General features: G+C 34.9%; 2 protein-coding genes across 2 annotated transcripts in view; both read right to left on the bottom strand.

The window, feature by feature from the left end:
* LOC128993915 (calcium-binding mitochondrial carrier protein SCaMC-2-A-like) overlaps nt 1-11,280 on the bottom strand; it is a 62,829-nt gene extending 51,549 nt beyond the window's left edge. Inside the window, exons 1-4 of the mRNA XM_054418019.1 lie at nt 10,842-11,280; nt 8,120-8,246; nt 6,948-7,035; nt 698-809 (exon numbers count right to left, since the gene is read on the bottom strand). Coding sequence (XP_054273994.1) covers nt 698-809; nt 6,948-7,035; nt 8,120-8,246; nt 10,842-11,045 — 531 coding nt within the window. The 5' untranslated portion in view covers nt 11,046-11,280. The remainder of the gene's footprint in view (nt 1-697; nt 810-6,947; nt 7,036-8,119; nt 8,247-10,841) is intronic.
* Nucleotides 11,281-12,893: 1,613 nt separating this feature from the next.
* The window catches only part of LOC128993913 (roquin-1-like), a 39,111-nt gene continuing 24,667 nt past the window's right edge, over nt 12,894-27,337 (bottom strand). Inside the window, exons 14-19 of the mRNA XM_054418017.1 lie at nt 26,346-26,572; nt 24,457-24,577; nt 23,593-23,641; nt 23,354-23,404; nt 17,545-17,628; nt 12,894-17,066 (exon numbers count right to left, since the gene is read on the bottom strand). Coding sequence (XP_054273992.1) covers nt 16,950-17,066; nt 17,545-17,628; nt 23,354-23,404; nt 23,593-23,641; nt 24,457-24,577; nt 26,346-26,572 — 649 coding nt within the window. The 3' untranslated portion in view covers nt 12,894-16,949. The remainder of the gene's footprint in view (nt 17,067-17,544; nt 17,629-23,353; nt 23,405-23,592; nt 23,642-24,456; nt 24,578-26,345; nt 26,573-27,337) is intronic.

The following is a 27,337-nucleotide window of genomic DNA, read 5'->3' as shown; positions in this document are numbered from 1 at the left end:
AAATATTCGCCTGACAGATTTTTTTTAACACAGCAGGTGAGTCGGTGGCTCAGTCGGTAGCGTCACAGACTTAGGGCCCGAGGCAGCGATGTCGTGGGTTCGGATCCTGGTCACTGCCGAAAACATTTTATCAATACAGTTCACCTTTGTACTGTACCGGCTCACCCCTTTCTTTGCTAGTTACGTTCCACGCACGGGCAGTTAGTCTATGTGGACGGGGAAATGCAAGGTTAAAAGAGGCCGCCAACCTCTTTAAAAAAAAAAAACTTTGCTTTAGGATATATCTATTGTAGATCGATTTAAGTCGTCCATACGCAATCTTACAAACAGAGGTGAATTGTCAGTGCAATAATGCTAGTCTATCAATAAATCTGTCAAAAATTATGCTTCTTCCATAGTTAGTCGATACTTAAGGAAGATGTAGTAAGAAGTCAGTGACAGTGACACAGTCAGTAGCGCCTATGGACTACGAACTCGAAGCAACGATGTTGTGGGTTCACATTCCATTGCTGTCGCTAATATTCAACAGCACACTACAATTTTGTACTGTACCAATTCACCCCTTGCATTGATTTATACTTCCCCCACCCAAACCCATGATATGAATTCCAGGTTTAAAGATAAAACCAACTTCTATAAAGAAAAGGTAAAAAAACATTTCACACAACAAACCATGCAAGAAAGTTGAGTTACTCACAGTCGAGTGTCTCCAGTAGAATATGAGCTCATGGATGTCAGTTGACGGAGCGTAGAGCAGGAAGTCTCTCCACTCGTTGAAGCTGATCTCCAAACTGCCATCCTGGTCCATTCTGCAATCACAACCATTGACCTTAAATGTGGATACCCCCCAACACCGACCAGCCAAAAGCATGTAATCTTATAGGATTACAAAATTCATCAATGCCTTGGAATATCAAGTATAATTAGCATGCTTAGAAAATATTTTAACCCTTTCAGTGCTATGAAACGATATATCGTTGTTTTAAAAAAAAACCCTAAGGGATATAGAGAGGAAGGTTATTTAAAAAAAATAGCAAAACGGCCATTGGTGACCTGCATGTTCATAGGATACACTACCAACCACTTAACTGTGCTAAAAGATTCGCCCAATCCGATGATTTCGAGGTGTATGTCTAAACCAAGGATTATGAACACCTCACTATGCCCCAGTGGTTGTAGTATATCGCTACAAACACAGAGGTCACCAATTATTTGCCACACAGGACGGGATTCGAACCCGAGCAGACGAATGCCACTGGCCAAGTGACACACGCCCTAGCCTTCTCGGCTATCTGTGCTTGAAGACTGGGGAGTAAAAACCCAGTATTTAAGCTGTCGCCACCGATTGCGAACAGATGGCGCTGCAGATGGTTGTTCAATGCGTTACTAGGTAGCAGCACCAGCTAGTCACGGACTATTTAGATGCAATCTTTTAGTTTTAATAGTAGTAAATGTGTTCCTGAGACTTTGCTGCAAAACATTAGTTTCCCTAAAATTGCTATATTATAATAACCTCGTCCAACTAAATCAGGGTTAAATTCAATATTACATTGTAAACTATATGTCTTTTGATTTTGTGAGATTTTGGTTTCAAATAATGCTATCAGAACATAAAAATTTATAGGAAAATCAGGAAAATTACAACAAAAACTAAGTTTTATTTGATGTTTACTACAAATACCGGGATTTATCTTTCTTATATATTTTCTTATTGTGTTATTATTCAAAATTAGCCTAATTAATAAAATAGTGACAACATGACAGTTAAAATTCAACAACGGGTATTGGAATTAAAAGGCAAACAAAAAAGTCTTACAAAATATGAATTATTGGCCTAGCACTGAAAGGGTTAAACAGACCATACAATGATCATACACTTTTTTCAGCTTTTCACACCTTGCAGGCTTACTACACTATTTTATGTCCTTCACATCACAGCTGTAGCTCGGACCGTTTTACAAATTACTTCAGGCGTAGCGGGTCGTTATCACTTAGATAAAACCCATTGGTAGTTGGTACCAATTCGTTACAAGGCAAAAATGTGGCTCGGATTCCACTATAAACTGTAGGTCCCTTAGTTGTCATTAGCTGTATGGGCTATTAATTAACAGCTGTGACTAGGAACATGTCAGCATTAGTCACTAACAAGACTACAAGATCGCGCCACTCATCCTACACTCATCTCCATTCATACTTGGATTGAAATACCTACATTTGAGTTAGTTTGAAAACCATGTATTATAAAACTCGCTCGTAAATAAAGGCCTTTTTATTTATTTACATTCATATGGTCGCCATTTCATAAGAAAGTATAGAGAAATAGAATATTTCTCTGAAAGAGACTCACAAAACTATTTTCTAATTTAATTAAAAGTGCTACAGCTGTTTCATATATATAGGATGTCTAACCTAGTGTTGAAAAGTCAATGATGGCATCGATACAGATGTTATTTGGATGAAACCGATAAAACGTATTTAACTATTTATTACTAAATCTTATTCACTGTTGCTACCGTTTGTTGAATAAATAAATAGACATATGTTCAGATTTCAGAATTTTTCTCCCCAGTTATCTTAAATTACAATAATTCATTGTTTGTTACCCTTTACAGTGTCATACCTTGCGTAGTTCACACAGACGCTGAGTAGAAAAGATTTTTTCTCAATGCTTAATATGCAATCATATTTCAGTTAATTACAAACAAAGAAGCTTATAACAAATTAACAGCTTGTTTGTTAAGTGAAACACTGCAACTGACAAGAATTTCCATATCTTTAAGTGGATGAATCACACTAAATTTGAATGAGTAGCCATGAGATATATTTGTGTACAGAATCATCATTGACTAAGCAAAACGTCAACGTCTCTTTAGTCATGATATGATTTACATACAGCTATGTATATTTAAATAATGCTAAGTAATAATTATGTCAATAAACTAAAACAAACATTTATTTTTATGACCAATAGGTTAGGCCCAGAATACTTATCTAAAAGATACAATTGGTTGTATTAGATACTGAACTACTTTAATATTTTTTTTTAACTTATTGGAGTTTTCTTTATCTTTATTTCCTATGAAAATCCTTTAAACATTAAGCTCCATAGCTAGCTCCATAGTTGTGATTTTTTAAATTCTTGCCTGTGAAAGATTAGTATGTTCATGTTTATATTTTTATCAAACACGGTAAATTTATTTATTTCATACTGAGCTATTAATATTTTACAAAAAACTCACTTTACTACCCTCCCTGTAGTAGCAAACCTAGTTACCCGTCAAACCTAAAATAATTTAAATAGACAAGCTGTAATTGAAAATCCAACCAGGTAAATGAAAATTCACTTAGTTAGGTTTGCTGCGGCGGGGGTATTTAGTTGTCAAGAGTAGATTAGGAAAATAAAATTATAAGTTGCTTATATAGTCCAGTTAATAATTTGTCTCATTAATTTGGATTAACTTTAAAGAATGTTGAAAAAAATAAAAAAAAGTTGTTGGAAAATATTTTTGCTAAAATTTTGTTTTGAAAAGAATATTCCTCGGAGTATGGATTTATCAGAGCTAATTAAGTAACAGAGGACTTGGTCCATTGCCAAAGCCAATTCTCAATTTCACATTTATAATTCTGTTTTCAAGGAGAGTATTGCATAAAACATTCAGAATCTGAGTTAAAACCGATGTTTTTTGGTCTGTTCGGAATTTAAAAGCATCTTTAAATAAGTTATTTTTATTTAGTGAAGGAAATCTGATAATGTACAACCCAACTTATCACCCTGTGATAAACAAGTACATCTAATTTCATTAACAAACTTTGTTAGCACATGATTGCTAACGAGTTAGACATGAGAGGGAATAATTATTTAAATAAGCAAAAATTTATGTTACTTCACTTGAGTTAAATCTATTTCTTTGCCACACTACGTTGTTTTAATGGACTTTCCCTGGAGGGACAGTTTTTTTTTGTCCGGAAACAGTGGTTTGCGACCTGCTTAATCAAATGGAATTTCATTACTGACTATAATAATTGGCCATGAGTGGTTGGTTAAACGAAAACATAACCTCTCTTAGAAGTTATGAGTAGTGATTAAGTCCTTTGGCCAGTGGGAATATATAACAGATTTCTACAGTTTTATTTTTTAGTCTAATGTTAGTTAGTAGTATGGCCCAAAAAGAGTTTACCTTACTCATATGGTAACAACCATACTTGTCCAGTAAACACATATTTTACGGGCCAGTAAAGTTGTAAACTATTAAACTGGTTAGGAGCAACAATACAAAATCCAAATAAATTTTTAAAATTAGGAAAATCCACGATTAATATATATATATATATTTTTTGTTCTTGATAATCCAGAATATCTTTATTTAAAGAATTGATATTAATGGAAACCTACTAGGTGTTCTGTTTCCCTTAATAAACCCCTAATATTTCACCTACAACTAGTATATGTAGAGCGATGAACGTTCTAGGATTACGTCCTCACTGAAGTTAAAGTTTTTTGTAACTATATTTGTATAATTTTAGTGATTTTACTGTGGTGGGACATACTATAGAGAAAGTCTGAAAAATCCCAAATACAATCTTATGTTGAATTGAATTGTGTATTTTTATTTTTTAAGTAGACCTATTTGTTAGAAAACATATTGCTGGAGTTCCAACTGAAAAGGACTGATCGTTTAAATCTTTTGCATTTAACAAATATTTGTTTAGTTTAGCTAAACTATTTTTTAAGTCGTTGCTTTCAAATATATTTGGAACAAAAAATCCTCTAGACCTACATACTGGATGGAATTGTACCTTAAAATTGTTTTCAACTGGACCATAAACGAAATATTAATTTATGATGTTATTTCATTTACTTTATTGACGGAGAATCTATTTTTTAACAGTTCAAGTACTGATACATAGAGTTCAAAGATATTACAGTCAAAAAATTAAACATAGTTTAAATTAAACAATAAGGTCCAATGACAAAAAAAAACTGAAAAAAGGCCAGAAAACGAGAAAGAATGGACAAACAGCAGTGACCTTGAATTCTGTACAATGTATTCGACCATGATTACAAGTCTCAACTGATTATGAAAATTGCAAGCCAAACAATTCACAAGTGTTCAGGTAGTAAACAAGCACATGTCTGAAATGTTAGACTGGAGAGAAATAAAATAATCAATTTTAACTGTTACTTTTATATGGTGAGTATTTGTGTCCATCACAGTTACTTGCTATGGATTTGAACTGTAAACAATCAGAAACAGCTGATTTCAAGGAACAAATAAACTACCACTGTTATAACACACTTGTAGACTTAGAGAATTTCCAGTTAATTGAATTTAGATTCAGACAGTTTGTATTCAAAGCAATAAGCAAACAAAATATTGTCAAACAATGAGATACCAATTATATGTAACAATTTACTTGGTATTGTTTGGTCGCTGGTTCTTCTGAACTCATATTATTGAAAGCAATTTATACTTTGTATAACAAACCCTGGTTTAAACCTCAATATAAAAAAGGTTCCCAGTATAACAAATTTTTATAGTAACAGTATTAAGCTTCAAAACGCAAAATTACCATCTATATAACAAAATATTCCGTCACAATCTCACTATCAGGGAAACACTGAGAAGGGAACAAACTGGACCCCTCAAAGGGGATTTAAAGTCTAATTTATTTAAATAAAATTAAAAAACAAAACAAAAAATAATCGAAGAAAGTGTCTACAAAGATTAGGCGATAAAAACTAACGATGTCAGCGTGATCGCCAGAGATAATCATGAGAGTGCCATGACCACTTATTTTAGTCATGATGACTTTGTAGTATGCATATTACCATTAATTTATGATTTCTAAAGCTAATAGTACTGGTACTACTTTGCTTATAATAACCTAGACGTATAAAAATCATCATATCAGCCTCTAAAAGCCTGCATAATTGCAAATCTTAAATTGTTATTAAATAATCAGATTGTTAAGTTAGCCTAATAGTAAACTATTAGCATTTTACTAATCACTTTAGGCTTGAAATTCATAAAAGGATGTTGTCATCAAAGTTTGGAGATTTCCTCCTAAAATGTCCACAAAGTCTTGTACAAAAGGTAGGCCTAAAGTATCCTCTTTTCATTCTGGATTTATAACCTGTTACATTTGTAAAGACGGGTTGCAGATAGAACGGCCATTTTTTATATTCACCTGCCCGAATAACCTGTGAGCCCAGTTTTGTTGTTGTAAACAATATTTAAGCACTCTTAAGTCATTTGCTGAGTTTATTTTGAGTAAGAATGCATAAAATAGTGCAAGTTATAGAAATCAATTTTTCTTCGATTTAAAACTCTTGCCTTTAGACCATGTGTCCTCGTCTTGGAAGGGTTAATAAGCGCACACAACAAAAACACATTTTGATATGAGTAAAGTAGCATGCATTACGAGTGTTAGTATGATCTTGATATGAGTTAGCCCATTATGTATTCCAAAACAGCTGATTGAAACACCACTTTAAAGTGCACTGTCATCAGCTGTTGTGACTAAACAATCACACTAGCTCAATTTAGAAACCTATCATCAGTTAAAAGTGTGCTTCTTAAATTCTTATTCTTAAATTGTTGTTACCTACAAAAATAAAAAGGAATGTTAATTAGTTTTGGGTTCTTTTTAAATTGTTGTTGAATTTAGTTGGACTTGAAATTCAAACTGCAAATATTATAACAAAATGAGTTGCAGAAACGGTATTCCTACAAAATTACAGTATGTGATTGGAAGGCTTCTGCTTACAAACATGCAGATTTTCAATTTCAAGAAATGCACATACATTTCTCGCCCTAAACGCCATCCTAATTTAGCACGATCTTAACCATAAGGACTTAAAAGTGGTGATTTTCAATGCAGCGGTTTTGAAAGTTTTACGGGTCGTACACAAAGACAAACATGCATGTAAGAGCAAGCGGGACTACCTCTGGAGAAGATTCTTCGCCTCATAGCTGTCTATTTCCACACCAAGCTCTTTGAATGCTCTTATAAGTTCCTCCAAGTCAATCTTGCCTGTTCACACACAACACAACTATTCTACACACCGGTATTAGAAACACATATTCTATCGTAACTATGTTAGATGGTCAGTTTTTTAATCCATAACGTTAAATAGCTTGACAACCAAAATATATAGACAACAAAATAAAAAAAAAATAAAAAAACAGAAAATAATTTTAAATAATTTGAATCAAATAGTCTTGTGTACAAAATAAAAGACAACTCTGAAGAGCAATTTATGTAGGCAAGTTGGGCTAAATTAGGCCCTATAATTAGGCTTAATGGATAAGCTTCCACAGTCAAATATTGCAAATTCATGGTCTTTCGGCATCTACGAGTCAAAATCTACAGACCATTTCCATTCACCGAAGTTTCAGACTGAATGTAGTAGGCAAGAGATAAACAAAAGCCAGTTGACGTATCAAATCACTTGATCAAGTCGACGATGGAAATTTATATCATGGCCGAAAAGACAGTGAATGTAAGCATTTTGTTGATTTTGACACATTAGCTTTTAAAGACCATGAATCTACAGCACCAGTTCCTATGTATTATAATGTTTTACCAATGAATCATTTAAAATATTTGCTGTTACTACTAAAATTTTACACCTTAATGGAAGTAAAAATAAATTTTAAACTTCAACTTAGACTTTTCAGTCAGTAGTAGTTTGTAATATGATTTTAACCTCTAAATTACCAGTTTAAAGTTTTGCTTTCATTTCAAAATGAAAACTTGTTCCCTCCTTATATGGTTTTGAAAAGAAGAACCCACCAAGATCACTTCACCCCATTGACTAGCTAAGTTTAAGCTATTAGTGGGTCTACATGAAACAATTGTTTTGTACTTCTTTTAAAATGATAGAAACATAATTCTTTACTTAAATTGTCAAGAACAGCTGATAAATATATTTTACTACCGTTATCACAATAGTGATTGCATCACAAAGCAGCCTCGTATTAACGAAAAAGCAAAACAAAACTTTACATAGGCTAATCATATCGCCTAAGTTGAAGATTTTGATAGTTCTATTGTTTTACGAGTGTACTATAGCTATAAACCCATAAACATTAAGGACTATCACTAGATAACGTACCATCTCTGTTCTTATCAATATGTGAGAATCCTAGCCTGAGATTCTTCTCGTGCTCTCTTACGTAATGAATAAATTCTGCCAGAGAAATGTCCCCACTTTTGTTGGAGTCGGACCTCTCCAGGAATTTCTGGAAGAAAAAATACTTAGAAACATTTTTAAATTTGTAAAGAGTTCCCTGTTTCAAGAACAAATTATTACTTTTTAATTAATAATTTAGGTTTACCTATGACTGCCAGGTTCTTTAAGAATGTGAAGATATGAAGCCCGATGTATATTTCACCACAAGTGTGGCATCATCAGGAAGAGTTTGTAATTGTCACTTTAAAACATTATGATATTTATTCACATTATCGGTTGACGGACGATTTACGACACAGGCGTAGGAATCCGAGTGTGTGCACAGACCGGAGACGCTACATATATCACTGTCTGACTGTCCCTGATCCTGATGATGCCACACATATGGCAAAATGTACAATGGGCTTCAAATCTAACTTAGGCTACATTCTTTAAGAACCTGGGAGTCATATGGTAAACCTACAAAACTTATATCAATAAAGGTTACTTTTGTATTACAAGGAGGTCACTTATTTCAGAGGGATTTTTTCCGGAGACTAAAAATACCTACAATTGGAAAGAACAAAGGCCTACTTTAATTGACTTGCTGTGACATAGTACAATTAGCGGCCTTTGAGTTCTGCCTTCGAGAAGGCAGCGATGTCGGCAAGGATTGCGTTGAATGCGTCGCCACCGCTAGCTGCCACATGTACTCCGCCAAGTAGGTATAAAACGCGCTGCGACGGTTAGGTTGGGTTATCATAAATATGTTTGTAGGACTTTCCTCATTACGTTATGAATCAAACGATACCAGATGAGTCATCACTCAGGTTATTGACCCAGATACAGACAGGTGATACACGCACTCCGGACAACGATCTGACATTGGCCTACTTGGAGGAGATTTGGCAGGCGAATGTATGACTCATCTGGTATCATTAGATTCACAACAAAACGAGGAAAGTCCTAAAACATATTAATAATAATCCAATCTAACATTTAACTGCCGCAGCGGGTTGTATAAGGGTGACCTCCGTAGAATATGAAAGAACCCAATAAAGATTAATCAATTCTGAACATGTTTTGAGAGAGACAATTTTTGGTTAGGGATATCAAGTTACTCTCATTGTGTTATCAATCTATAAATTTATAATAGGTACTTTTAAATAAAGTGAACAATGATTAGGCCTAGTTATATTAATTTTTGGTGACAGTTAAAATATCTTGATTTAGCCTATAGAGTGTAAATTTGATTGGATGATGATTTGCTTGATTTTTTTTATCAATCAGACCTATTTAGAAAGCCCAAATAAATGGTCTACAACCAAAGAATGAATAGCATAAAAGGGACCTCTTCTCCTATGCCAAACTAACCTAAATTAAAAATTTTTATTGGTGTGAAAAAAAATTACCGTAGGTACCAGGTGGTAGGGCCTAAATATACATTTTTAAAATCTTTATGTGGATTTTAACTGCTAAATAGCCTACAGCTTGTGCAAGTCTTTAAGGCACTGAGATTTCCTAGCCAAATTTGCCACCTGTACCGTACATGACCTGTTGCGTTTTTGGTTGGTGCAGCTGGAAAAATCTACTCAGTCTAACATAGCTCATAAAATAAAATAAATCAGCCTAAGTTGAATAATTCAGTTCAAAGGTTGTAATGTTGTAGCCTACAAGGGCCTTTTAAGCAATCGTCAAGAAAATTAAATCAAATCTAGTTTATAAAGCGGCCCACACACTAAGTAACTTAACTTAAAATTAAGTTATATGTGTATGGTATGCTATGTCAAAAACAGACAAAACGTGCCAATATAAGATGGGGAACACAGTGCAAGTTGCAAGTCGCAGCGGAAATCAAGACGAGTTTATTTTTTGGTGTGCCGTGCTAGTGTGTAGGCAGTCCTAAGACTTGCTAGTAGTTCAATATATTTTGAGGTTAGGTTTGAGGATAGATAAGCATTGGCCTATGAGTGTAGCCTATAAGTTATTTGATATTAGTTATAAGTAGGCCGAGTTCAGACCACAAAATTGCCATCAATATCGTCCAGCCTTATACAGAGTGTAGGCCTACTAATGTTCTGGGAGCATGTAGGCCTAAGTTACCTAGTCTTAGCTTGAGAAAATCTAGCTATTCTTATTTTATAATGTTGTCTGCGGATGGTGGTTATTTCAATGCAAAATCAATTTGAAAGCCTTCCATTCGCTACCCAAATAAACAATCTATCACGGTTCAAATGGCTTTTTTGATAGGTAGGGGCAAAGTTGCCACCTTACGTCAGAAAAAAATCGGGACATTGCCCCCCTCCCACCCAGATTAACATAAGCTTAAATACAGACATAAGTTAAGGAACCAAAATCGGGACAGTCCCGGCAGAATCGGGACGGGTGGCAACCCTGGGTAGGGGCCTAGTCAATTTACATAATAATAGCCTAGGTAGTGGCAACTAACTGTAACTTAATATTAGGCTAACTTATTTACTAATTACCAGCTTAATAAACATTAAACCATAATCAAAGCAGAATTATGTCTTTCACTATTTTTATAGAGCCTAGAGAGTAAAAAAAATACTTTAAAAACTGACCAACCAATATCCTATTTTTAGTCTCACACCAATATTTAAGGCAGTAAGGCTACTAAATGCAAGTTAGGCCTAGGCCTGATTACCTCTGCATATCTCTGATGGACACCGAACTCTTTGAGAGCAACAGACAGATCATGAATATCAATTTTTCCATTTCCATCCAGATCTAATGTCTTGAATAGTTTTTCCAGCCTTTCTTCATCTTCTTGAGGTAGTTCATGCAGATAGTGAGGAGGATGGCCTACAATTGGATTTGCTGGGGTTAGCAAAATGTTACCTCCTACCATATTACTATGTCAGCAAGAATTTCAATGTCTTGATCAAATACTTTGAGTCTATTAATAAGTGTCGGTTAAAGAGAAATAAGTCTGCATGTTTAAAAACGAGTAAAATCTAGGTTATGCACTTTTCATCGGGAGGGGTTGAATGAAAGTACGACACACGTTGAACACAATTACGTCATTTTAAATTAATTATTTACTACTTATAAATGCAATAAATTTTACTCAGACTCAAGTAGTATCGTAAGTTAACTAAGGCATCTGTAACAATAAATTAACCCGAGAATAAGTTATGGTACGTTACAGAAAATTACAGAAAGCTGACAATCAACAATGCGGAATCTGTCAGCTGTTGTAGCAGACCACTGCAATGCACAGCATTACATAGAAGTACCTACAAAGAGAACTGATGGGCTACTTTTAAAGCCATTGGTTTTATAGCATAACAAAATGTTCTACTGTACCAGTTACCTGGGGCCCTTTTCATAATAAACTACAAGTTACGAAGTTACAACTTGAACTTGTAGCTTGTAATTTCCATTAGATTTGCATTGGGCGATCAGCTGATTTACTAATAATATTAGTTTGTATTTTATTATGAAAAGGACCCCAGTACTGTATACAATAACTATTAATCTATTTCATTATATCTTTCTATAAAAAAAGGTTAGCTTAAAAACAATATGAAAAATACAAGTTATCCGAGCTATAACGGAACCTACGTAATATAGATATAGGGGGTAGTATGTTTGATCACTCCGACAAGACGGCTACGTACAGTGGCGGTCCCAGGGGGAGGGGAGGGATATCCCCCCCCCCCGAAATAATTTTTTTTTATTAGCTAACATAAATAATAGGCCTATTAGCTTGAGCATATTTTAGAGCTCAAATACGCATAAAAATACGTTTTTAGGATCAAAACTCCCCATTATTTTCGGGGGGCCCCGGATCCTTTTTTTCTGGTGGATATTCCATACCCCCGCTGGTCAGCCCCCCCCCCCCCCCGAAATGAAATTCTGGGTCTGCCAATGGCTATACATCAATTACTGTAACATTTTTTTAAGAAGTATGTTGTTCCCATAAGGTCCTTTAAACAGTATTTTTTTGGAATATCACATAAACCCTGGAGGTTTCTTAGACACAAGTCTCAAGTGGGTGTTAAATGCTCTTCATAAAAGCTAGATTAAGTAAAATATTTAAAAGAGAGCTCCGATTTCATCTCTGTTTACTGTTTTACAGAACACACTCTTTAAAGAGAGTCGGAGAGGTTGGATGTCAATATGCATGTTACATCTGCAATTAAAGGTCCTCCCTACTGGTGTGGGACACCCCCGTTTGCCCCCCCCCCCCCACCCTTGACAAGGTTCTAGAATAGAAATGCCACTGATTGGGCTTTTGACAGCTCTGGATGGAGAAACAGCCGATTATAGTCAGTAACAAAAGCTACACTCAATCGTTTACCACACCTCCACTTCTCTTTCATTCATATTATTTAGCCACAGAAGTGGTACAGTAGAACCTCAATTAAGTCACCCTTTACACCGTCACTCTCTGATATCCGTCAACCCGCTACAGTACCTACTTAATTATTTTTAATGCGATCCTATTACATTGAACAAGTACAACATACAAAATGACAGTGAATTAGCTTAGAATCTGTACCAATGTGACTAACGCTGCCTTAAATTGTGAAAAATCTGATCTTAGTCAGTAGCAAAGCGCAAAGCTATACTACACAGGTCATCTCTCCCCATTAAAATAATACAAATTTAGCTTAAAAATACACACAAAGTAGTTGCTTTCTAAATAAAGTGATTTAGCGACATACCTCAAGGAAGATGAAATAAAACACAGTTATAAGCATAAGAGCAATTTTATCAGTCATTGACAACTTGTGTTAAAATAAACTAGCATTGACCATGCAATGTTATATATCTTCATACAATAGAATATGTACTCCCCTAACCACCAAATATTACACGAGTGATTAATATAATCTGTTGTAATATTACATGTGCAACATGAGTTCGTTATACGTAACACACTAGATATTGATTAATAAGTCGACTCGGAGACCAAAAAAGTAGCAAACTTCAAGCTCGCAACACACAGACAAAAAAAAACACAAAACGGGACAAGAGACCGAAAGCTCAGGATAGGTTTACAATGATCCGACAAAAACCAAACATATGATTCCACAAAACGATTATTGCTTTACGTAGTTCAATCTAAAAAAATGCAAAACAGATCGGAAGCGTTCAGTCGTGAGCCACTGATTTGATCCCCTGACGTGCTACGATCTACACCGTCCAATAATTGCCACCCTCCCAAAACGGAGATTGCCAATAGTCTGCGACTCGGTTAAAAAGTTCCAAATAAAAGAACTTAAAAATATTGACATCAACATGTTTAACATGTACCTTATGTATAACACTGTTCAGACCCAACTGAATACATTCTGTTACAATTTAGACGTTTTGATTGTTATAAACATTACTCTACCTATGCTAACTGCCGTCTTAAAAAAATCTTATTTACAGAGTGAAACATGTGCGGCTGTATCGGTTACAAATTCCATGAGCCGATTTACACTTGTTTTAAAAATACTTTGTATTCATGCCAGTTTAAGATGAACTTAGTAAATTAGCTTTGGCTTTATAGAAGTCACTAACACAAAATATTACCTACACGTTCCAACAGTTGTGCTATTCAATTAAATGGTTTTGTTACACATTTAATTATTAGTACACATTTTAAAAACTATAGTACGAGTTAGGAAGTTAGGATCCAAGCAGATAGTGATGACTTGTGGTGAGGAGAAGTACAAATTTTTTTACTAGCTCATTCTCTAATGTTTTCTGAAATATTAATTACATTACAAAAAAAGTTAAGATTTTAATAAACAAATTAATTTTTTCCAACTAAGAGCAACAAATGAAAATTTCACTGATTTGAAACAGAATTTTGGAAATAAACACTGAACATTGGGAATAGTTAAAGTATTCAAGCCTTTTGAATTGTATCAAGAAAAATATTTTTTTGTGGCCTCTTTTAACCACGCAATTGCTTGTCCACATAGACCTCAGACCTGTGCGTTGAAAATTTCCAGCAAAGCAAGGGGTAAGCCAGAACAGTAGTACAGTGAATTGTACTGATAAAATTTAGTGGCGAGCACCAGGACGCGAACCCATGACATCACTGTCATAGATTTGTAGTCCGTCGTCCTTCCAATAACTCCAAAAATTATACTAACTACTCCAATATTGTAATACTCTACTGCCAAATTTTTGTATATGAAGGAAATGCTCAAAACTAGGAATTACCGTCATTTTAGAAATAAAATTCAAATACGAATCCGCTTGGACCCTTACTTAAATTATGTAGGATTTATGTTGGTTTTTACATTCTTTTCACATTTTGCTTAAACACAATTGTACAATCTTATCAAACCTTTATTGTTGGCACAGAATTAAATATGAGTTAAAAGAGTAATTTTCAATTACAAAACGTTAGTTATTTACAAACAGTAAATAAATATGGTTAAATTTGTTTCCTTGAACATTAAACTAGAACTAAGGTTTTTGTAAAGGATAGGTTTATCAGAGGGCTTACTTTACTGACGGAAATAGTTGAAAATGTACAAACACATAACATGTTGAATTTGTAGTTTCATAGACTCTACCACTAAAAGAAGGTGCTAGCTTTGAAAACTCTATATGCTTATTTATCCATTTTTATATATTTTCGTCAGTAAGGTAAGCCTTGTGTTAAACATATCTATTACAAAATCCTTACAAACCCTGGCCTAAAGCCATCTTTAACCAAAACGTTATAAACTAGAACAGTACAGTATTTAATTTAGCATTAAAAAATAGAAAAAAATATACAATCTGAGTTAAAACTGTTTTAGGCTGTATTATACCTTAAATTAACACATTCATAACTTCTAAAATACAGCTTTGAAACATGAATACAATGAATTATGTACGGCTTAGCTTTGAAAACTATCAAATCCCTAACTGGTAATCTCTCGTAACTCCTCTAAACATTAATGATTTAAACTACTTCTAAGAAAGGCAAAGGCGATACATTACATGGTATAAAATCTACTTATTAAGCGCTATTTACAAAAAGTTCAATCCCAAAAAAACCGTTGATGAAAATAATCAAACAGAGTACAATGGAAAGACAGTAAAGTAACTGATTCACTTTTACAACTGTTGAAAACGTGTGGATCCCACAATAAATTAATAATCTATGAAAACGATTATTGTAAAACAACATTCTACAAACAACAATAAGCGAGGCACGTCAGCTTCCAATAAAACTGGAAGAAATTTTTCTTCTTCCGAAATTCAGGTTTACGTGGAAAAATCAATAAACCATAAAAATGACAGGACTCACATCAGTCCTTTGAGTTTAGAAAACTATTGTATAAAAATACATAGATTTAAACAGTAACATTGAGAATGAGTCTTACTCATGCGGTGCAGTTTCAATATACAACATAAACTGCGTAAACTACAGACACGGACTAGGCTAGAAGCAGCGTCTGCCGGCTGCGGCTGTCACTGACTAAGTAGCGGAACTGATTTACAAACGTAGCAGTAAAGAAACACAATGATAATTAAACACAATCTTCAGAGATTTGCTAAAGGGAGGAAAAAAATTGAGTCGTAAAAATTGTTTGCGGTTTGATAAATTTTAGTTTGGACATTTTGAGAAAGTTGTTTGGAACTAAATTATGCATTGTGGATCAGTGGATCAGTATACTATTTTTAACTGTTAAGTTACGAGGTGAGTGACATCCGCAGCGGACGAGACACTAAACATAGTTACACATTTACGAGGCTCGGCCCGTCACTGAACTGAAGACACAAGATTGGCACATTGTCAGTAACAAGCCTTACGAGCCTCACGACGTTACATATATACAACACATAGTACAGGTTATATATTGCTAAACAATCTCCCACAATCCTGTAAGTAATCCCTACTTACGCAAACTAGAAAAATATAACAAACAATACTATATCATAACATTAAATACGCGATAAACTCTGGATACAGGCAAACAATTAGAGTAACTATAATGATAATCGTTACGCTTACGATAAATAATATTTTCAGAAAACAAAACTGGTATATTGTTTGATTGGAATCAAAAACAACAGGTAACACAGATAACGAGGAAAACGATCAAAAATATTGTAAATACGGTTATTTACGTAAATTAACAGGATTATTGCACTACTGATAAAAACAGTATTGATAGTCTATCATGCGTCCACAAATGCCTCGTGGAATAATTAAAAACATGCAAAATAAAATAGGGTTCGATTACTAGTAAATCGAGATTATGTTGATTATCAAATCAAATAACAAAAAAATTAATGCATAGCAAAAAATGAATAATAAATGATTACATATTAACAATAATGTTCATTGATTTAGACTTAGCACCAAAATATGAAAAAGGTTGCTACAATGTTTAAATTTTACTTTCTATAATTTACTAAACTGTACTAATCAATTCCAACTAACCAGCTGATACAAAACTATTCGGAATACATTTGAGTATACAAAATACTAACAAAGCTTTAGTAAAATTTTTCATCGACTCTAAAGATTTTCCAAACATATCTTTTGTCTCTATCTGACTGTTACAAACATGCGTTATTAAATAATTTCAGACTCGCATCAATATTTTCTATTTTAACTCAGGTCTGGTTAGTTTTTTAGAAATTACAACTGCTAGCGTTCCTCGCCCTAGAGAACCGACAGGGTAAAAATACGTAGAAACTCTAATAAAAATATATAACTCTATATAACTACAAGACTCTCGTAGGTTTCTGTTTAAAAAATGTTTCTGTATCGGGAAAAGATACGGTATAAAAAGTGGTCGTAACTCTACTTGGCGGAGTCGTCGTCGTGAGGCCAAAGTTTGCTGTCGTCGTCTTCCTCTAGTTGACCTTGTATCGTCAACTCTAGTTCCCTCATGTTGTGGGCAATGTCGTACGAGTCCTCCTGTAACAGACAACACGTCATACTAACTCCACTATAGAACACTCTGAGACGAACCCTATCATGTTATATTTTAGTACCATCCAATTAGTGATGTCTTTAGCATTGCGGGTAGTTTTCATAATTTGAATATAATTGAAAAATGTACAAGCAATTTAAAATCTAAGTATACATAAAGTGTGTGGTATAAGTTAAGTTCAAATAAATCTGTATTGAAATAACAGTGAAAATCTGACTGTTGGAAACTACAGAGCAAGTTCTTAGCATACTAGGGGGAAACAAATAGTGAGCAACAGGCCTGTACGTTTTTGTGATATTTGTATAAGGTCGTACGAGTTATGTTTTTAACTTTGATGCACCTTCAGCCAAAATCTTAATTGTCTTAGAATGGTGATGTGTTATAAAAACATCTGTAACAGAAGTTAAGCTGTTCACTAAGTTAATGCATATTTTTATAAACGGACATAAAGGTAATACTAACATCGTCGCTGTGATAGCCTGTGCTCGACCAGCCGTCACTACTCCAGCCAACCCCCACGCCTCCATGGTTGGGCACCAACTGTGACTGTAAAATACAAGAGAACATGTCAGTACTGAGGCAAAACACGTCATGTTAAAGATTGTGTCAATTATGATGGGATGTAGGGAGAGATGATGAAGAGGATTAAATTAATTCAATTGCAATTAAGTGTTCAGATGACGAAATTACAAAAGCGACGGTAGTGGAGCAAGAGTTCTTGTGCCCATCCGCCACTCTAAATGAAACTATCTGTTCTCGGTAGAATGTGCAATGGTTATAGTGATTACTAAATTCACAGTGTGAGCACCAGATCATAGTGATGTGGCAAGTCAAGTGCTTAACTTGTTTAGTTAAACAGGGTATCAGGTTTCCTGGATGATGTTTGTATGGTACTTGGTGTTAGTTAATGGATTTGTTAATGGAGTGAGGATCAAGATGGCGGAGGAGGATGATAATGAAAAGTGCGGTCTGTGTATTAAATTGTTTAAAGACGGAGATTTAAGCGTAAATTGCGAGTTATACTGTAATAAATGGTTTCATATTAAATGCGTTAACATGTCAAAGAATGATTATGAGAAAATAAAAAGTCTAGGTGATCTTAGTAGATGGTTTTGCAAGACGTGTGACCAAAAGTTCCAGAGAAGCCGGACAGGAAAAGAAGTATGCTGTGAGTGCTACACAAACATAAGTGGTCTAACAGATTCTATTAAGAATTTATATGACAATCAAAAGCAAATGTCTGAGTATCAAAGAAATATGGAAATAAATTTTAAGGATCTACAAGGTGAACTTGCAGAATTGAAGCAATATAATAGGTCTAGTTGCTCGAGAACAGTGACGTGCCCAACCAATGACGTCATTGATGAGAATAATCCTACTAATGATGTACAAACGAAGATAGTTTCCTCTCGAGATATAAGAATTAATGCAAATAATAATGAAACTAGGCCAGATTCATATAGTGCTGGTAAAAACAATTACAAGCGAAATAGAGTACAAAATAAGAAAAATTCAAGATGCAGTGATGACGTCATCAGCCTTTCGCCATTACAAAGTACCCCTCCTGACAACATTGCTCCAAATGGCAATAGCAATAGAAATGATAATGACAACAGTGACATAACCTCACTACGCCAAAATGCAGATATTGAAGTATTGACGATTGGACAAGTCCATAATGACGAGCGAAATTGTGGAAATAAAAGCTATTCAGATATGGTTAAATCATTAAAACCAAGTGATGGAAATGTTCCAAATAAAGATCGTGATGGCTTTGAGGTTCATACTAATAGGAGATGGAAATCAAAAAATGGAAATAACAGACAAGGCTCTGGGCCTGTAATTGGTACTTCCAAATCTACAAGTGGAAGTATTGGTGCAATTAGGAAATTGTCTTGGATATTTGCCACAAGATTTAATACAGACACGAAGAAAGATGCTATAGAGGAGTATGTAAGAAACATCTGTGAAGGAAATACTGTAACCTGTGAGGAACTACAAACAAGGTACCCTAGCTATAAGTCCTTTAAAATCGGATTTCCTCAACAGTACAATAGCTCAGTGCTTGATTGCAACAAATGGCCAGAGGGAATACTCATAAATAAATATTTACCATCTAAACAAAGTAACTCTCATGTGGCAAGTAATGGGTCTGAGATTTACAACAGTCAAAATAGGCCTAGGCCTAATGCACCTAATGCTCAAGGGGTTTTACCAAAAAACACCAATTAGGCTCTAATTTTTATAGGGGATCAGAGTCTATGCCTGACAATGTACATATTATTTACCTTAATATAAGATCTGTCTTTAATAAAGTAGAGATGCTTGAAGCTTTAATGCATGAAGAGAAACCACAAATTTTATGCTTAACAGAAACGTGGCTAACCCAGGAAAAAAATAAGTCTTTTAAAATAGGCAACTATTGTAAAACAGCCGAATACTTTAGGAAAGACAAGTTAGGTGGTGGTGTGGCAATATTTTCTTTAATGGATACCAGACTTAAAGTAAACCAAATAAATAGCCTATCTTCTAAATCTCTGGAAAATATTTTTGAATGCTGTGGGATAACTGTTACTACTGGTAAAAATAAAATAGTTTTAATAAATGTTTATCGACCACCTCAAAAAGGAAACTTTCTAATTTTTATTGAAATCCTAGACGATACTCTGATACTTACAAAAATGTAAATTTATTTATTTTTCTCTGCCTTGCATGGCTTGCAGCATGTGGTTTTCATTTTATTTGTATTTTTAGTTGCATGCATTGCTTTGCATGTTTTTGAGATCCTGCATGTGTTTTTTTTTTTTTCAGCTTTTAATTTAATTTTGTCAGTCAAGAATGCTAGAAGAAGCTTGGCATGTTATTTATTATTTATTGTATTGTTGACGTAGCCTATTGTCCTGTATATGAACTGAATGGCCAAATAAATCATTTGAATCATTTGAATCATCATTTATGATAAAAAATCAATATGATTTGCCTATAGTCCTAAGTGGGGACTTAAATGTGGACAATTTGACAGAATCATGGCAAAAAGAGTGTCTATATGACGTTTTAGACTCATATGGCCTGCATGTATCCTTAAAAACCCCTCCCAGAGTAACAGAGGAAAGTATTAGTCAGATTGATTATTTTATTACTAATTTGGATGAAAGCTTATATGTTTCTGGGGCACTGCCAGCCTTACTGTCTGACCATAATATTTTGTACCTCAAAATTAATCTCGACATGAGACACAGCCTTATCAAGAAAACCATTGAGAAGAGGAAAATAAATAGCTCATCTTTGGAACTGTTTTCAAGAATTATGGCAACTCAAGACTGGCAAACTGATAACGAAAATCCAAGTGTGGATTTTATTTTTGACGAGTTTTACACAACATTTTTGTATATATTTGAATTATGTTTTCCAAAGGGTATTTTTAATGTCAAGAACGATTCACAAGTTAAATGGATAACTCAAGAAGTTTTACGGTCACAAGATAACCTAACACAATTGTATTGGGAGACAAGAAATAACAATAGGCCTGGTAATAATTCAAAAACAGAATACTTGAATGCTAAAAATCAACATGCCAAACTTCTAAATAGTACCAAGAAACAGTTCTACAATTCTAAAATAGATAATGCTAAAAATGTTAGCAAGGAATCTTGGCAGATAGTAAGAAGTTTAACTTGTGATGATAATTTTGTAAATAATGTTAATTTAAGTTTGAAACTGAATGACGAGCACATAACTAATCCAGTTAATGTTGCAAATGTGTTTAATAATTACTTTGTAGAGGAGGTATTAAAACTGACTGGCACAAGCGAAGAGGAGCCTCTGATATCGGGTGTTGGTGATGGTGCGGGTGATTTCCGCTTATGGCCTACTACTGAAAGTGAGGTAAAGGAGGTTATAGACAAGGTTAGTCTTAAAAAAAGCTCTGGAGTAGATGATATCCCTTGCTATCTCCTAAAGTCATGCAAAGAATCAATAGCTAAACCACTTGCTAAAATTATAAATAAATCTTTTGAAAATGGAGTTTTTCCTAGTAAACTAAAGACATCCAAGGTAGTGCCTATCCACAAAAAGGATGAGAAAGATCAAGTAAAAAACTACAGGCCAGTGGCAGTCCAAAGTGCATTTTCTAAGATTTTTGAAATAATTTTCCTTAAAAGACTTAATCCTTTTTTATCACATAACAATCTTTTATCACCACAACAATATGGATTTAGAAAAAACAGTTCAACAACCGATGCAATTTTTGATTTATTAGTCTCAATACATGACAACCTGGATGTGTTGGAAGAATCCCTGTGCTTGTTTTATGACATGACAAAGGCCTTTGACCTTCTCTCCCATAGTAAATTTAAATTAAACTGGCAAATATTGGAATTAAAGATATGCCACTTCAATGGATTTCTACCTATCTACAGGACCGACACCAGATTGTATCAGTAAAACATTCAAGCTCTGAAGGACTAACAAGAAACTACCGTTCTACAATTTCCCCTGCCATAAACACCGGAGTGCCGCAAGGCTCCAACCTTGGACCAGTATTGTTTCTGATCTATGTCAACGATTTACCCGACTCTTTATCTGAAGGGAAAGTGTGGCTCTTTGCTGATGATGTGAGTCACTTAGTTCAGGACAGTGACCTGGGTAGGCTAAGAGACAAGGCACAAACTGGCCTAAATGAAATGAGCGGATGGTGTAAAGAAAACGATCTTATACTAAATAGGAGTAAAACTAAGGCTATACAATTCTACAACCGTAAGAAGCCTGAAAGCACACCACTACTTCGCCTTGAGGCAGCTAGTATCGTTGTAGATAACTCTATTAAGTATCTTGGTCTGACAATAACCAGTGACTTAAAATGGCAGAACCAAGTAAACGCCACAGCAGCAAGACTGAAAGCTGTGTGTCACATGGTACGTAGGCTGCAATTGATAGTTGATCAAGCTGTACTGTTGAAAGTTTATTTTGGATGCTTCCATAACATAATGAATTATGGTGTGATATTTTGGGGGAATAGTCCCTTGGCGGAGCGTATATTTTTGCTTCAAAAACGCATAGTAAGAACAATTGCGAGAGAACCCTACTTATCACATTGTAAACCAATCTTTATACAACTGAATATACTCACACTGCCTGCTCTGTTCATTCTTGAGTCTGCAGTGACAGTTAAAAGGAAGCCAGAACATTTTCAAAAAAATCAACAAATCCATAACTATTCAACGAGGCAGAAGGAAATGTTACATGTACCACAAGTTTCATCCAGTTTAGTGAGAGATGGACCAAGACCTACATGCATAAGAATTTACAATAAAATTCCAGCTGCCATAAGGGAAATTGAAGATGCGGAGAAGTTCAAATCCAAGTTTAAAGAATATTTAACGACTAGGCCTTACTACTCAGTAGAAGAGTTCTTAAATCAAGAATAGGCCAAAACTTTGACGACCATGGCACACCCGTGCTACTAATGGGATACCTACAAGTATCAAGTAAGTATCAAGTAATGCAATTCTTTGCACTCCAGTTTGCAAGCCAGGTTAGGTTTATGACATGATGAATACGAGGGCATAGTTTACAGAATCACCACTACTAGTCTACAGCGCCATTAACAACAGGTGAGTAAAGTGATGTATTAGTGACTCAAGTCAAAATCGAAACATTTTATTTTAGTAGACAAAATACTTGACTTGTCACACTGCTACGGTACTTGAATGTTAAGTATGCCAAACTTGTATTTGTAGACTTCTTGGAAATCGTTTTCCCCATACAACTCCAAATTGGAATGGCAAACTTAGTTATATCTACTCTATCTGTCTTAAGACACATAACACCAATTTCTTAACAGAAAAATAACTGTTGCCGACCACTTGTAAAGGATTCTGTACCATAAAGTCACTAATTTGATTTTTTTACGAATCTCCAGGTGTTTCAACAACACATCGATAAAGTCTTTAATACAACATGATACGTTTAAATTGTATAAGTAGTTTCTGAATCGCTGATTAATTTTTAAAATTACTTAGCCTATAGACAATATTGTACATTTATGAGCTGTAAAATTAATTTTAGTGGCCAATTTTAGTTTCAGGTATATTTCAAGTACTAACAACTTTTATTACAATACGTGAAAATGATTTCAAGAAAGCTTTATTTATTTTGTCAAAACGTGTGAACTTTGTGGGTTGCCCGATTTGCAGCTTAAAATTGAACATTGTACCTTGTGCATCCTACCTTACTGTTATTGAAATTACATAAATAAGAAGTGTACACTTACAAATCGCCATTCCTTTTCTTTCTCCATCATCTCTTGGTATTGTTGTTGTTGCTGCAAAAGATTTATAATTATTTCATTACAAAACTTGGTTTTTTTTCTTTCAACGACAAAATACAAGTAAAGCACTATTTGTTACCACATATACTATGTAACAAAGCCTATAACAAATTATTTTGATATTATAACTGTTAACACTTTTGGATACTGAACTGCTATCAATAGTCAAAGCTATCACTTACCTTTAACATGGTGATTTGTTTTTCAATATTTTTCAGCTGAAGCATCAGACTGTAACAAAATTAAGGGAGCATTAAATATTATTAAGTCAAATTATAACAGCTTACATCTAGTTGCATCCATAATTACCTCTACATGACTAAGTGGTATGTAACATATTTTATCTTTTTAACACGTTGGGTGCTGATGACGGGAATTCCCGCAATTGCTTAACATTGAAATAAATGCAACTTTTATGTTCAAACATGTCGACAGCACAAATAGTGTTAAGTGGTACAATAGGAAAATGGTTGGGAAACATTGTTGAGATTGGTAGTAACGTGATTTTTGCAATCTAATCATAATCAACATGGCAGTGTTTTTTTTTTATGAAAGTCGACTCACTGGGAACCGGAGTTTTGCCAACGGGTGTCAGGTAGATGGGGGGATGCCTTCGGCCACCTCTTGGTGCGGAGATTTGCCAACGGTGGTGGTGGGAGAAAGATTGTGAGGGAGGGAGGGAGAGCGATTGTCAGGGTTGTCTACGCTTGGCAGTTATGCGCTTGTCGCAGTGGGTTAGGTTAGGTTAGGTTAGGTTAGGTTAGGTTAGGTTAGGTTAGGTTAGGTTAGGTTAGGTTAAAAATTCAATACATTTCTTTTCACAGTCAGAGGTGCATAACTCCATTACTTTGAACACAGTCAGCATCCTGCCTGGTTTGTCCACCCCTAGCAGAAGCCACCCTCACGGTCACGTGTAATCTCTCTCTCTCCCCCTCCCCCTCTCGCGCAACCCACAACCGTTGGCAAAACTCCGCAGTATGTGGAGTTCATGGATGGGGACCCTTTCTACCTGATACCCGTTGGCAAAACTCCTACACTCGACTCACTTGCTCTGCTCCAATGGAGGCCTGTGTACTATCTGGGGAGGATCGACTATTCCGTGGCCGATGGTGATGTAGTCCCCAGGACTGGCGGCCGGTGGACTCACCAGCTGAGGCTGTTGGTAACCTGTACAACACACAATAACTGAACATCTTAAATACAGGTAGATGCCCGTTTAATGAATGACTTATTTAGTTACTTTGGTGGACTGACAACATAAAACTGTTTTTGTTACGTAACCTATTTGATTTTCTAACTACAATCACATAGGTACTAAGAAATAGATTAGAAAGATGTCACAAGTTACATAGCTGTCGCAGCGGAGTCTAGAAGACCTGATGGTAGCCGAAGCCGAACAATTCCGATCAATCTAAAGTGGAATTTTAACTTGTGTAACTAAAGCTAAATTAAGGCAAAATGTATACAGTACTAAGTTGATACTTAAAGTTTATGTGTGGATGAGTTAAGCACCATTATTATATTATATATTATATAAAAGCATAGAAACAAACATAAAGGAGCGTATGGAAAAATTGTGGTATATTCTCACATAAAGACTAGAAAACCAATCAATAAATAAGTGAGAATCTGTTAGCTGTCACCCAACCCTTTAAATACAATAGATAAGTCCAGACAATGTAATTTGTAAGTTTTAATAAAAAAAAAAAAACAATACAAATTTCATTATTCCTTTTAGTCCAACTTGACCTGACCTAATTTGCATTCAAACAAGTTGAGTTGGTAACATCTAAAACAATACTTACCTTTCAAACATTAAAACATGTCACATTTCAAACAAGGAAGATATAACCTAAAAAGTTTATGTAAACAATAACTAGACTTTCAACCATTGACTTTGAATCAGTATTATTCAGGAATTGTTGACGGGAAACAGATAAAAATCCTATCATCTCTGTCTCACATATTGTTTATTATACCTTGACTCAGACTAAGTTGAAGCAAGCTAAATGACCTTAGAGGCAGAACAGGAAAAACATCTGGGCTCCATTGAATAAATCCCATTGAGACAAGCTAGTTTTCCAAGTCTTTCAAAAATAAAATCCTTTAAAATTGACAGTGAAAATATTATACAGGGTGTTGAAAATGTCTGGAACCAACATTATATCTCGTGAGTGGTTAAAGAAAAACAACTGATATTTTGTGTACGGATATACTATGGTTTTACCTATCTTTTAGTGCCTTATGAAAATTTTTACCACTTATAGGGAACGTCCTGTGGAGGATGTAGTAAAAAGTTTTAATGGAAGCCTATGGTAAATGATACATCATTTTAAAGGCCATTTTTGTCTGAGTAAGGAGCCACAAGTTTCATCTCAAAAGGACCACCCTAGCAAAAATGGCGACTGTTTGAAATTAAAAAAAAACACTTATAGGGAACGGAATTTTTAAATTTCAAACAGTCGCCATTTTCGCTAGGGTGGTCCTTTTGAGATGAAACTTGTGGCTCCTTACTCAGAAAAAAATGGCCTTTAAAATGATGTATCATTTACCATAGGCTTCAATGAAAACTTTTTACTGCATCCTCCACAGAACGTTCCCTATAAGTGGTTATTTAAATTTCAAACAGTCGTCATTTTTGCTAGGGTGGTCCTTTTGAGATGAAACTTGTGGCTCCTTACTCAGAAAAAAATGGCCTTTAAAATGATGTATCATTTACCATAGGCTTCCATTTAAACTTATTACTGCATCCTCCACAGGACGTTCCCTATAAGTGGTAAAAATTTTCATAAGGCACCAAAAGATAGGTAAAACCATAGTATATCCGTACACAAAATATCATTTGTTTTTCTTTAACCACTCACCAGATATAATGTTGGTTCCAGACATTTTCAACACCCTGTATAGCTGAACCAACTGACTACACTAGACCTACCGTTGTATTGTGGGGGCCAGGCGGGGGTGATGGGGCTAGGTGCTGGGACGGGTCTCCTCAGTCCGGGGGTGGATATCGTAGCGTCTCCAAACACCGCAGAACTCTGTAGTGACTGAGGCCTCATCATCGCTTTGGCTGCGGCAGCCGCGCGGGAGATGGGTCCGTACTTGCTGACGATCGGAGTGTCAAACGGGATGAACTCGTCGTCCGTCAACACACTGTCTGACCTGCAAATATTCACAATAATTAAAACTTTGATCCCTATTAGCTATTTATGTTTACAAGAAGTGCTAAAATACCATTGATAAAATCAATGCTATTTATTAACATTTAATCACTGGACAAGGTTCATACTTGGGGTGACTCTCTATTTTTCTTAAATTTTTTTTTTTTTTTGCTACTATGTCTAGACGAGACTACAAAGCTTCAAGACTAACCTTCGCATTAGGGAGGGAACTGGCTAGAACCGCAGTAGGAAAAGTAAAGAACACACACATTAAGACGGAAGCTTAGTGGTGACCTTTAATTTTAATAATCTCATATAACCATCCATACTTAAAATTTAAAATTATAAAATTAAAAACTTTAAAATTATAAATGGCTTAGAACATGGTCGACCAAACATAACAGCATGAAATGTGTTAATACAGGAGATTCAAATAGCACTTTGAATCTCCTGTATTAACACATTTCATGCTGTTATGATGTTTGGTCGACCATGTTCTAAGCCAAGTAATATCTGGAAATCATTGATTTTAAGACGCAGCTGGCGGATCAGTCTATTCTTGAAGTACAAATGAAAGAGTTTTCAGTTTAGAGGAGAGGGCTTAAGAATAACGAAATGGTTAGTTTAATGGCAAACCAGACTTAACTAATAATCCTACTGAAGGGTGAAATTGGGGGTGGAGGCAAGACCAAGCTAAGACGCTTGCTTGAAAAAGGACACTGCATACTCTTTTGTTGCGCAAGGTTGGTAGGAATTGACAATAAAA

Source organism: Macrosteles quadrilineatus, unplaced genomic scaffold (genome assembly GCF_028750875.1).
Source record: "Macrosteles quadrilineatus isolate MER2022 unplaced genomic scaffold, UCM_ALF_1.0 Scaffold_5__1_contigs__length_97177068, whole genome shotgun sequence".
Classification (NCBI taxonomy): domain Eukaryota; kingdom Metazoa; phylum Arthropoda; class Insecta; order Hemiptera; family Cicadellidae; genus Macrosteles; species Macrosteles quadrilineatus.
Note: the sequence above shows the minus strand (reverse complement) of the source record. Positions and strands in the feature narration are given on the sequence as shown.